Raw genomic sequence first — 12,318 nt, 5'->3', positions numbered from 1 at the left:
CTCTACCGAGCTTTTTTCGAATACTTTGACCATTCATCTTATTTAAAATATTTGTTCAAAAATATAAAATTTTAAGTCAAGCATACACTATAAAACAAATCACAAAAATTATAACTTATTATTTTTTGAATAATAAGTTTTTTTCTAAAAAAAGTCAAAAACGGTGTCATATATTTATGATCGCAGGGAGTAGCCTGCCAAGAGCAACTCCAAGAAATTAGCTAAAAAGACTAGCCAAATTTACTGATTTAGCTACTCTCTAAAATAGATTTTAGAGAAAAAATGTAGGCTAATCCAACAGACTCGGTAAACCTACGGACTGAATAGAGAGTGAAGCAGGCTATCCAAAATTGGAGAGCGAAGATGGAGAAATAGAGAGCCACTAAATTTGAAGAGTCGTTTACAGAGTCTATTGGATACAACTTTCTTCTAATATTAGCTAAATTTACCTTTACAAAACCATATACCTAGTCTCTTGGAGTTGCTCTAAAGAAGCCAAAACACAAGGTAATTATCAACCCTATGAGATCTCCCTACCGAGTGTTTGGCAGAGTTCCAACGGCTTCGTTTCCGGCTAGCTATTGCTAGCTAGCTAGCCTATGCTAAAACACAAGCTAATATCAACCATACGCAGTCTCACTATGGCCTATGGCTATGGGGGTGTTTGGCATTTGGGAGAGTTCCAACAGCTCCCTTTCCGGTGAAAATCAACAGGAACAGAGTAAATCTAGTCAACAGCTCCCTTTCCGGTGGAACAGAGTAAATCTAGTATTTATTTTTGTACTAAAGAGTGAGCCAAAACACATACTTCTCGCTGCTCCCCTCTAAAACCATCAACAGGAACAGAGTAAATCTAGTCTTTATTTTTGTACTAAAGAGTGAGCCAAAACACCAACTTCTCGCTGCTCCCCCCTAAAACCAGTCAGAAATCAGTTCACGAACTATTTACCATACTTCTCGCTGCTCCCCCCTAAAACCAGTTAGAAATCACTTCACGAACTATTTACCAAACAGTTTTAGTAAGATAGATTCATTTCTCCTAATCTTTTAGAATTACTCTATTGGATAAACTCTCGGGAACTCTGGGGAACGGCAGAGCTTGGCCTAATGAGCGCTATGTATTATCAACGAATGTCAAGATGGCAGGTGAAACCATGTAACGCATATAATTTAGATAGATGCAAGGAAATAGTGGAATCTGCCACATTTTAGTAGCTACTGATTGCAAAAAGGTAGGAGTGACTCTGGTTTTCAGTACTAACAAGACACAAGCAAAGTAGTTTCCTACAGAAAGGAATGGCAACATCCAGTTCGTCGTTAAGACAAGAAACCAGACTACTCGTCCTCCTGGCTGCGGAGCCTAGCAAGCTTGTTCGTGACCACAATGTCGAGCTGCGCAGCACGCTCCACGATCTCCTTGCGCTTCTTAGTGGACACGTTGTGAGCAATTTCAGCGCAGTAGGTCCTGCATGTGCAAGGGAAGGAAGTTTAAGTCAGTAAAACGAACTGTCCTGATTACAAACACACAAACAGATCACAACCAGCAGACATTGTTAATGACAAAAGACAGAATTGCAATGAGAATCAATACCTGTTGTGCATCATGAGCAACTCCAGCTCAGAAACGTTGTGGACCACAAACTTCTTGAACTTGTTGGGGAGGTAGTGCCTGGTCGACTTGTCAGAACCATAACCAATGTTGGGCATCAAGGTGCATCCCTTGAACTTCCTCCTGACACGGGAGTCAATACCCTTTGGCCTGCGCCAGCTTGGCTGTACAAAGAATCAACAAGTCAGAACTTAGAATTACTCTATGGAGGGAAATAAATACAAAGAAATGGTATAAGAAAAACAAGCTCAATAGATGTCTGCAAGTAATTGGCATACATAGAAATAAACAAATTGAAAAATGAGGGAATTCTAGATACCACAACTAATCCAATCCACAATGTTCTACCAAAATCTATCAGTGTTTCCTCTATTTGGCTAACCATGCATAAGAAGCAATATGCAAAGGGTTCTATCAACAAGAACCTCGTGTTAGTATAAGAGTATGATAATATGCAAACCCAACTTCAAAATTGAGCCCAGCCATGGAAACAATCGAACTTATGATCAAAGGAAGTATTCAAAGTTCCATGTCATACAGCTACATAACTAGAAGCTAAGCAGACAGAACAAAATGCTATCCAAGATAACAGTTTATAAAAATATTAAAGCTGTGATCTGATACAAGATAAGAGTACTAATAATGTATTAAGCAAAAAAAGATCGTTTTTGTATAAATGGACTGCTCTGAAAACAATAAACTATAGGAACCAGCATTAACTGTCTGGTGCAATCAAAAACTTCAAATGATATCTCTTCCATAAATGTGCTGTCGCAAAATTTCAATTTATGCAACCATGGTTAACTGTACAGTATATGAGCCAGAATAACCAGAAGGAACCAAAATTATGTCAAAAGGGGGGCATTTCATCATGTACACCAGAAAAACCCTATGATTGTTATGTTTCTCTACATAAAAATAGAAACATGCGAAAAATTCCATGACATCAAGCGAGAAAATTCCATTGGGCAAGGGATAAGCAATGTAATTATCTATGCTGCTATATATATGTCCGTGGGAGTTCAAATACACTTATTCAACCCAAACAGAGGCAGTTCAATACTTCAGTTTGAAGCACTTGCAGTCTAGGTAACGCAAATCTGCTGTCACCAAGCATCGGCATGCCATTCAAGAAAACTATATATGGGCTAGTTACAAAATAAGCCGGTTGGATCTAACCATCTAGGTACGATTAAACCAGCGCTCGTAGCTAATTACAGTTACAAACATTAACGATGCGGATCTAGGCAAGATTAAACCAGGCACGTAATCATACTGTATCAATACATCATGTGTTAAGCCAGTGCCAAGGCAACATAAGAATATCGCTGCTCTACAAACCATCGACTTCTATCAAGTACACAGATCCACCTCCGAAGAACAGTCCATTCCAGAGATGACAAGAGGGTGGAGATTCAAACCTTAAGGCACTTGTAGCGGTCGAGGTGGGGCCTCTTGAACTGCTTGACCCGCTTCTTCACGATCTTCTTCGTCAGCAGCGGCACCGCCATCTCTGCTCCGTCACCCACCGACCACCGACAAACAACAGCAAACACGCAAACATGAGGCGATGAGCAAACATCGAGCAAAGGAACAAGGAAACCAGCGGGATACTTTCGCCGACGAGGAGGAGGCAGGCACCTTCTGATCGGTGCGCACCTAGAGAAGTGAAGCGAGCGGGGGCGCGAGGCGGCGGGGAATGGGGTTCCGGAGTGAGGAAGGGGCTCTTATACGGGCTAAAAACCCTAGCGAAGACAGACTGGTCGAATGGGCGGCTGGGATGTGTTCATATGTGTTGTGCAGCCGGACGGTTGGATCGGGGTGGATGGGCTCGTATGCTATTGGGCCTCGCTTCGCTGAAAATGTCAGCTATTCGGAGAATAACACGGCAAGTTGAGTCCCTGTGCTGGGTCAGATTTAAGTGGGCCTTTTCATGTAATTAAGCCAGTTCCCACTGTCGATTACTTAGGAAAGGAGTATCCATAGTAAGGCATGCAATCTCTCTCTGACCCATTTGCCGAGCAAGTCTCCAAGTCAGGCTGAATGATCAAGTCCCCGCCGAGTAAGTCTGTGAGGCGGGGCGAACGACTAAGTCCCCGTCGAGTAAGCCTACAAGTTGACATGTTCAAACGTCAGGTCGGGTCGGGTCGTGGGCCATTTATCACGGCCCGTACCGCGACCCGTGCCTAGTGTCGGGTCGTGTTAGCCCGTGCCTCCATGTTTGACGTGTCGGGTCGGGTTTTTTCGGGTTGGGACGGTTTTTGGGTCCCCGTACCCGGCCCGTGAATTATAACGGGTAAAAAATTATGGCTTGTACCCGCCCATTGCATTGGTCGGGTCGGATCAGGCCGGGTTTTTTGGGGCGGGATCGGGTCGGGTTGGTCGGGTCCGGTGGCCCATGATCAGGTCTACCTACGAGCCAGGGCAAGCAAACCGAGCAAGTGTGCGAGGCGGGGCGAACGGCCAAGTCCCCGTCGAGCAAGCCCGTGAGGCGGGACGAACGACCAAGTCCTCACTGAGCAAACCTACGAGACGGGATGAACGACCAAACCCCCGCCGAACAAGTCTGTGAGCCGGGGCGAATGACCAAGTCCCTGCCAAGCGGACCCGCAAGGAAGGAACCCGGGACGACGCTTTTGGCCCATGATGGCCGAGACAAGATGCAATATCATCAAACAACGTCTAGATCGTACATACAGTACCAAACGGTCTCTGACAGACATGATGGAACACCCCCGCGTGCGCCCACGATATACCCTCACTAACTTGCGGGGTCAGTCAACTCTAGTCATGGAAACATCACCATTGAAGTCTCTACAATACGGAAAAGAACGAGACAATACCACATATCGGGTGTATACCTACGCGTGCTGGATAGTGACGCAAGGGGTATGACAGAAGATTAAGTTGTACTGGACACAACCCTAAACCTTGTCGTAAGCCCACTTTGCAGGACCCGTCGGGTACCGCAACGTTGATACCGAGCAAGCTACAGTGACCCGTATGGAGGGAGGACAGGACATAACGCACACCCACACAGGCGATGCCGGGAGGGCTAGAGCAGCCTAGGGGCAACAAGCCGAAGACCCCCGAGTAGAATACAAGTCCCAACTATGAAGTCCACCCTTGAGCTATAAAAGGGCGGGACAATCTTCCTTCTAGACACAAACACACTTGTTGTAACACACTTATGAGCAATACAACAATCAGCACTACACTGGACTAGGGCCTCGGCCTAAACCAGTATAACCCCTGTGTCCCAGCTTGGATCCTCGTGATCCACCATTTAAAGTGAGTCCGCGCTTGCATCCCCCACCGAACACAAATCTATTGTCCTCCTAATTTCCGAAACCACGACGATTAGCGCACCAGGTAGGAGATCGCAAGCGTGCTAAAGTGACTTTTTCACTTTGATGGCCAGCTATTCGACATTCGCCAAGGGCGAGGATTTCGCTCTCGGGAGTCGGATCACCTTCGTCTCCCTCGACTTCCTCGGCGAGGAGACCGGCAAACTTCGCCTCGTTAGCCATAGGCCCGGGCCAGGCATTCCACCAGGACCAAGGCAGAGAAACAACGCCTTAGCTCAAACGGTGCCTCAACAAATCTGTCGTTGTCGTTAAGCAATGGGCGGAAGTAATCCCACCATTAGCCATGGTGGTCGTCCTCGGTCGCCAACCTACATCCATCCTCGACCTCCTCGAGGACGACTCAAGCAGTGCCTCGACGGAGCCTAGCTTGGACTCCGATGAGGCGTAAGAAAGGGCCTATTTCGTGGCCACGCACCATGAGCCGACAATGGAGGGGGAGACTTGAAAGCTCACAACCAAGAAGAAGAATACCAGCACCAGCGTCAAGCACGCATACTCACCCACGAGGCTGCCCTCCAACAGTAGGAGGAGGAGCTCGACTCACTCGTCAAGAGGCTCGATCGGGTTTATGACAACATTGAGAAAATACACCTCAGAGCCGAAAGGACGGGGCGAGGAAGATTTGCGATCAGGTCACTGAAAGTAGCGATGGTGCGCAGTACTTCCTCAACCCCGGTCAAAACATGGTTGCAGTGGCCATGATTCTCCGATTGATCCCCAAACTGGATGAGCCCGAGGCGAAGGCGATGTACTAGAACCTATGCAACTTGTTGTAGAGGGTTGTGGTATAACAAGTTGAGGTTGATCGGTGGCAACACACCGGCATGGAGAGCCGTGACACACACACGGCCTCGTCCTGAAGCAAGGGGGCACAGACCTCCCAATCTACTCCGACGTGCGTCCATATAAAGCACCGCATTGGTGGCATTCACGACGCCCGACACATCCTCGACAACAGGCGTCGGGAACAAGAAGAAGACGAGCTACTGTGAGAAAAGAAGGCACACGCATAGCCCCATCCCACCTAGGCCGGGATCGCGTGCCTTTGGGCACGAGATCAGAAAGGCGTAGTTCCCCACAAAGGTACGTGTGCCAGCCAACATTTTCAAATACGATGGTTCCATGAACCCTGACATGTGGCTAGAGGACTACCGCCTCACGTGTCGCATGGTGGGGATCAAGGATGACCACCTGGTCATCTAGTTCCTCCATGTCCACCTTGCGGAAGGAGCGAGGGCCTGGCTTGAGCATCTACCGGCCAGCACCATACATGACTGGGCCAACCTCCAAAGGGCCTTCGACGGAAACTTTCAAGGCACCTACAAGTGCCCTAGAAGCTCCTGGGCCCTCAAGAGGTGTACCCAAAAGAGCGGTGAGAGCCTCTAGGACTATATCCGGAGGTTCTCACAGAAAAGGAACGAACTCCCAGACGCCACCGACGCTGATGTGGTGAGTGCCTTCACCTATAGCACCACCAACGAGGCCCTAGTCCATGAGCTCGAACGAGGGCGACTAAAGACGGACACCGACCTCCTCAACATAGCGACCAAGTTTCGCTGACAAGGAAGACACGGTAGAGGCAATTTTCCACAAGGAAAAAAACCCATGCGATGTTGGCGAGCCCAGCGGCGAGAGGAGGGATCGACGAGAGCACCTCGATAGGTGCTGGAGGAACCACCACCACACGCGCGCCAAAGAGGGAGAGGTCGTTACTGTGGCGATTGCCTAGGCCACCGACAAAGAACAGCAACGACCACTTCCAGAAGTTGATGGATTCACCGTGTTAGAATCATGACTTCCCTTTTTGCCACAAACTCTGGGAGTGCGAACTCCTAAAGTGCTTCATCTCCAAGCCGCCGGCCAAAAAGGCAAAGCAGGAAGAGTCGACAAAGCCGGTGGAGCAGGAGACCCCCACTAAGGACTTCCCCAAAACCAACAAAGTCGGCGGAGCCGACAAAAATGCCTCGTAATCTTTAGCGGGGGAGAAGCGTACGGGGACAGGCGCCGCTACAAGGCGGCTCGATGAGAAGTGTTAGCAGTGGAGCCCACTGTCCTACGATACCTACAATGGTCGGAGTTCTTGATCATCTTCGGCCGCCGCGACCACCTAGATAGGATCTCGCATCCCGGAACCAACCCCCTCATCATTGAATTGATCGTAAGCTCAAAGCGCCTCACCAAGGTACTGATGGACGGGGAAGCGGTCTTAACATCATGTACATTGAGACCTTCGACGGTTTGGGTACCACACGCTTAGTGCTGCACCCTTGCTCAGCACCATTCCATGGTGTCATCCTAGGCCATCAGGCCTACCCCCTTGGGTAGATCGCTTTGCCCATCATATTCGGGGACCTCGCCAACTTCCGCACCGAGCAACTGCAATTTGAGATGGTGGACTGTCACACTCGGTTTTAGAAGGCAACCCGAATGCGAACCATGTACGTGCCAGGATCAAAAACTCACGTACACAGCGATTACATACCTGGACATCATCACACATGCTCAAATAATAACGTAAAGAGGTATTAATTTGGTTACATCATGATGTCCGAGACATCCACAGTCTTAAACATATATCAAAGTGTGAATATGAAACATAGTAAGATAAGGCCTTCACAGGCAGCCGACTGGGGGTTCGCCGCTAACCCACACCTCCGTTACTCCTCCATCTTCTCATGATGGTGTTTTTGGTGTTGTCGGTACCCTGAAACTAGGGTACCCCTTACTACTGTATAAAGACGCAGTACCCACGCGGCTATCTTTAGTCGCGTGGTAAAAGAGTTGTATGTGGGACCAGACCATGACTCGCCTAGCCTTGGGCGACTACTCTGGGCCAACAACAGCGCCTGACCCCACCACATGGGCAGGTCCGGGACAGCCACGTGTCCAGAGAAAGTGATATACTCCAAGGCATCAACAGTGAGTCCGGACCCCCATGGGAGAGTGCCGGACCCGTGCCAGACCCCTGTATATACGGTCCAGGCCTCCAAGTTTGACTTGGCCCAGGACCTCCACGTGTGCGAACCAGACCCCTAGAATGGGATCCAGACCCCCTGTATGGGGTACGGGCCGCCCAAAGTGGGGTCCTAGGGTTCCAAGATAGAACATACCCGGATCTTAATTAGGACCTAGGCGGGGGTCCAGAGCCGACACGTGTCCAGACCTGGTATGATGGGATCCGGACCTTACACTTCTGCTCCCCGCTCAGGCGGAGACCCGACGCTGCCATGTGGCATACTGTGCGTGGCATAAGCCAACGGGCGGAACCTGGCATGACGCCTCTAGGCTACGCGCGCCTTCGCATTCATTACGGATAAGGCGTCCCCTGTCCATTCCACTGACAGGCGGCGTGCCCAGTCCACGATACGTGGGCCGCACAATTACTCACACGTTACCATATCGAGGGCAATGACTCACCATTACTCGTGCGGGTTACTGCCTATCAATGCTGCATGGACTGCAGACATCATGACTTCCGCTAATTACTCATGCGTTACTCTATCAGCATTAGTTATTCCCATAATGTATTTCTTCCATTATGCTCCTGGGCCCGCATGTCAGGGCTCAGCATCCTTGTATGTGCCTCCCTTAAACTATAAAAGGGAAGGCACACAACGTTGCAAGGGACAGACTCAATCACACTCCCAATACTACTTACACAGTGGAGGTAGGGTATTACGCTCCGGCGGCCTGAACCACTATAATCCCTCGTGTCCTCGTGTGTTCATCCCGAATTCACCAAACAGGCAACCGCTTAGGCCCCCTCCTCATCTTAGGATTAGGGTGGGTGCGTTCCGCCACCCGGCCGGTGGATTTCCCCACCGACATTTGGCGTGCCTGGTAGGGGGGTTTTGGCTTTAGGTTTTCGCCTATTTTCTTGCTCGACACAATGGTTTAGATTGTCGAGCACCGTGACTTGTCTCCCGAGGACTTTTTGATGGAGGAAGGGGCAGCATCTTCTGTGCCACGGGGCTCTTACCGCCCTGCGCCTGGTGCTGATGCTATGCACACTGCGCAGCAGCACACGCCCGTGCAGACATCCAGGGCTCCGTCGGGGGCTGCTCATGGTGGAGCGTTGTCTGCAGCCAGGGAGTTGCTGCGCAACCCACCGAGTTCCACGCCCTCGCCGGGGGCCATGAGACAGTGGCGCGAAGATGTCGACCGTCTCCTCGGCATGGCACATTCTGGCTCGGCCAGGCCCAAGCCTCGGTCATTCCGGCGTCAATGCGAGGCATCGGCATCTGTGCACTCACCCTCAGTGAGGGGTGCACGGACTGATGACCTGCGGGCAGAGCTCAACCGCCAGCGTGCGGGCGAGGATGCTCGAATCTCTCTGGAGAGGGATGACGATCTGCGGGCAGAACTCAATCGTAGGCGTGTGGGCGAGGACGAGTCTCTCTGGAGAGGGCGCGTGAGCGCCGGCAAAACTTCGAGGGTCGCAACCTCGACCAGGACTTCGCTCCAATTTCACCACAAACTCCAAGGGATGCCCGAATCCAGGCGGGTGTCCCATTGGTCGGCGTGGGCTGCGCCGCACTAGCAGATCATCTTCGCGCGACAACTTGGCCACCCAAGTTCCGGCCACATCTGCCGGAGAAGTACGACGGTATGACAAACCCGTCAGAATTCTTGCAGGTCTACGTCACTGCCATTACGGCAACTGGTGGAAACACTGCTGTAATGCCAAGCTACTTTCATGTAGCCTTGACCGGGCTGCCCCGGACCTGGCTCATGAATCTCACCCCGGGGGTCGGTATACTCTTGGGAAGAGCTCTGTGCATGGTTCACAGTGAACTTTGCCAGTGCTTATCAACAGCATGTCGTGGAGGCTCATCTCCATGTAGTGAGGCAGGAACCCGGGGAGACTCTCCGGGCTTTCATCTCCCGCTTCACCAAGGTATGGGGGACCATACCTCGCATCTCTGATGCCTCTTTTATCACTGCTTTCCGACAGGGGGTGCGTGATAAGAAGATGTTGGAGAAACTGGTGACGCATGACATGGAAACCATCACTACGCTCTTCACTCTGGCCGACAAATGTGCCAGAGTTGCTGAGGGTCGTGCATGGCACTCGGCACCGCAAACCGGAGTTACCCAGACGGGCGGCACAGGTTCCATCGCCCAGGGCGGTGGCAAGAAGAAGAAGAAGAACCACGGTCACGATAGGCCGCAATCTGGTGCTCGATCCAGTCGCTGCAGCTGCGGCTGGGGGCCGGGACGAGCGCGACAAGCGCCCACGGCAACAGGGAAGTGACACTGGGTCATGCCCTGTCCACTTTAGCAGTCGCCATAGCGCCTCAGAATGCCGGGAGATCCTGAAGCTCGCGAAACGCATCAGCGAGCAACGCGATCAGGCCTCCAGGGATGGCTCGTCGCCTCGCCGCCGGCCTGGCAAGGAGAAGGTCGACGAAGGCGACCTGGCCGCGGGAGAATGGGACCTCGGGTATCAGGCCCCTGAGCAAGTTCTCAAGGAAATCCTCACTGGAGACTCCGACTCCGGTGATGATAACGACCGCCGCAAGAAGCTATACGTTATGTATGGCGGATGCTGGGAGCTCACCTCCCGTAGGAACGTAAATTCCCTACGTCGTGAGGTCCTTTCGGCGACTCTAGGGGTCCCGAAGGCAGCCCCACATCAGCGGTAGCGGTGCACCACTATCTCCTTCGGGGCATCCGACTGCCCCAAAAACATGGCAAGGGCTGGTATACTACCACTCATCACCGCCCCTGTCATCGCCAACATGAAGCTGCATCATGTGCTGATTGATGGTGGGGCTGGGCTCAACGTCATCAACCACGCTGTGTTCAAGCAGCTGCAGATCCCAGGGTCCCAACTGGGGCCCTCACGCCCGGAGTGGGCCCTCAACCGATGTATCCCCTTGGGAGCATCACACTCCCGGTTACATTCGGGACTGAGGAAAACTTCCGCACTGAGAACGTCCAATTCGACGTTGCGGAGGTTAACCTCCCTTTTAATGCCATCATTGGTAGGCTGGCCCTATACCGGTTCATGGCCATTGCCCATTACGGGTACTTGGTCCTCAAGATGTAGTCCCCTGCTGGGGTCCTCACCGTGCGGGGCGACCACCCCGCTGCGCTTGCAGTTGTCGAGAAGTTGCACGCCCTGGCGGCAGAAGCCGCTCACCCGGATGACGGGGGGAGAGACCCTTCAACTTCCTGTACCAAGATGCCTGCTAAGGTGCCTAAGGTGCAACCATCTGGGGCAGACAGCGTCCCCGACAAGACCATCCGGCTTAGCGCGGATTCCTCCCAGACCACTTGCATTGCGAGCGATTTGGAGGAGAAATACGAACTCGCGCTCATCGCTTTCCTCCAAGCAAATGCCGACATATTCGCATGGGAACCGTCGCAGATGCCTGGGATCCCCAGGGAGGTGGTCGAGCACCATCTGAAGATCCACCCTGACGCCAAACCGGTGAGTCAGAAGCCTCGAAGACAATCCGTTGAGCGGTAGGACTTCATCCATAAGGAGGCCCAGAAGCTGCTGGACGCTGGCTTCATCGAAGAGGTCCATCACCCAGTATGGCTGGCCAATCCAGTCATCGTCCCCAAGGCTAACAGGAAGCTTCGGATGTGTATCGACTACACCAACCTCAATAAGGCCTATCCCAAGGACCCATATCCACTTCCACGAATAGACCAAATCGTGGATTCTACCTCCGAGTGCGACCTCCTGTCCTTCCTAGATGCTTACTCTGGTTTCCATCAGATCCAGATGTCTAGACAAGATAGGAAGCACACCGCTTTTGTAACAGTGGATGGGCTTTACTATTATGTTGTAATGCCTTACGGTTTGAAAAACGCCTTGCCAACATTTGTACAGGCGATGAGTAAGACTTTCGGGGACCTGATTAGGGATAGGGTAGAGGTGTACGTTGATGACATCATGGTCAAGACTAAGAGAGGGTCGACACTAGTGGAAGACTTAACCCTGGTCTTCGATAAGCCACGGGCAACACGCACGAAGCTGAACCCAGACAAGTGCATCTTTGGCGTCTCCACGGGGAAGTTGCTGGGATTCTTGGTTTCGCACTAGGGCATTGAAGCAAACCCAGAGAAGATCAAGGCAATTGAGGCAATGAGGCCTCTGACCCGCATCAAGGACGTCCAGAAGCTTACGGGGTCACTGGCCGCCCTTAGCCGCTTCATCTCAAGACTGGCTGAGAGGGCGCTACCCTTCTTTAGCCTGTTGCGGAAGTCCGGCCATTCTCTTGGACCGAAGAGGCTGAATGAGCCTTTCAAGAGTTGAAGCAGCACCTTGTGTCCTTGCCGATATTGGTAGCTCCAGAGCCAGGGGAGTCGTTGTACTTATACATTGCA

At 51.5% G+C, this 12,318-nt stretch overlaps 1 protein-coding gene across 3 annotated transcripts; it reads right to left on the bottom strand.

Moving 5' to 3' along the window:
* Window positions 1–1,147: 1,147 nt before the first annotated feature.
* On the bottom strand, window positions 1,148–3,476 carry LOC109946017 (60S ribosomal protein L32-1). 3 transcript variants are annotated; one of them, XM_020552527.2, is made up of 4 exons: window positions 3,269–3,476; window positions 3,031–3,122; window positions 1,592–1,773; window positions 1,148–1,465 (listed from the first exon to the last, which is right to left on the bottom strand). In XM_020552527.2, the coding sequence occupies exons 2-4, from the start codon at window positions 3,118–3,120 to the stop codon at window positions 1,336–1,338; spliced, it is 402 nt and encodes a 133-aa protein (XP_020408116.1). In that variant the 5' UTR covers window positions 3,121–3,122; window positions 3,269–3,476; the 3' UTR covers window positions 1,148–1,335. The 3 variants fall into 3 exon arrangements, with proteins under 3 accessions (XP_020408116.1, XP_020408115.1, NP_001351924.1); XM_020552526.2 differs by having other exon boundaries at window positions 3,224–3,388; NM_001364995.1 differs by having other exon boundaries at window positions 1,190–1,465; window positions 3,251–3,378.
* Window positions 3,477–12,318: the final 8,842 nt, after the last annotated feature.

Source organism: Zea mays, chromosome 4, assembly GCF_902167145.1.
Source record: "Zea mays cultivar B73 chromosome 4, Zm-B73-REFERENCE-NAM-5.0, whole genome shotgun sequence".
Taxonomy (NCBI): Eukaryota; Viridiplantae; Streptophyta; class Magnoliopsida; order Poales; family Poaceae; genus Zea; species Zea mays.
The sequence above is the reverse complement of the archived record's forward strand: the minus strand, read 5'-3'. Positions and strand labels throughout refer to the sequence as shown.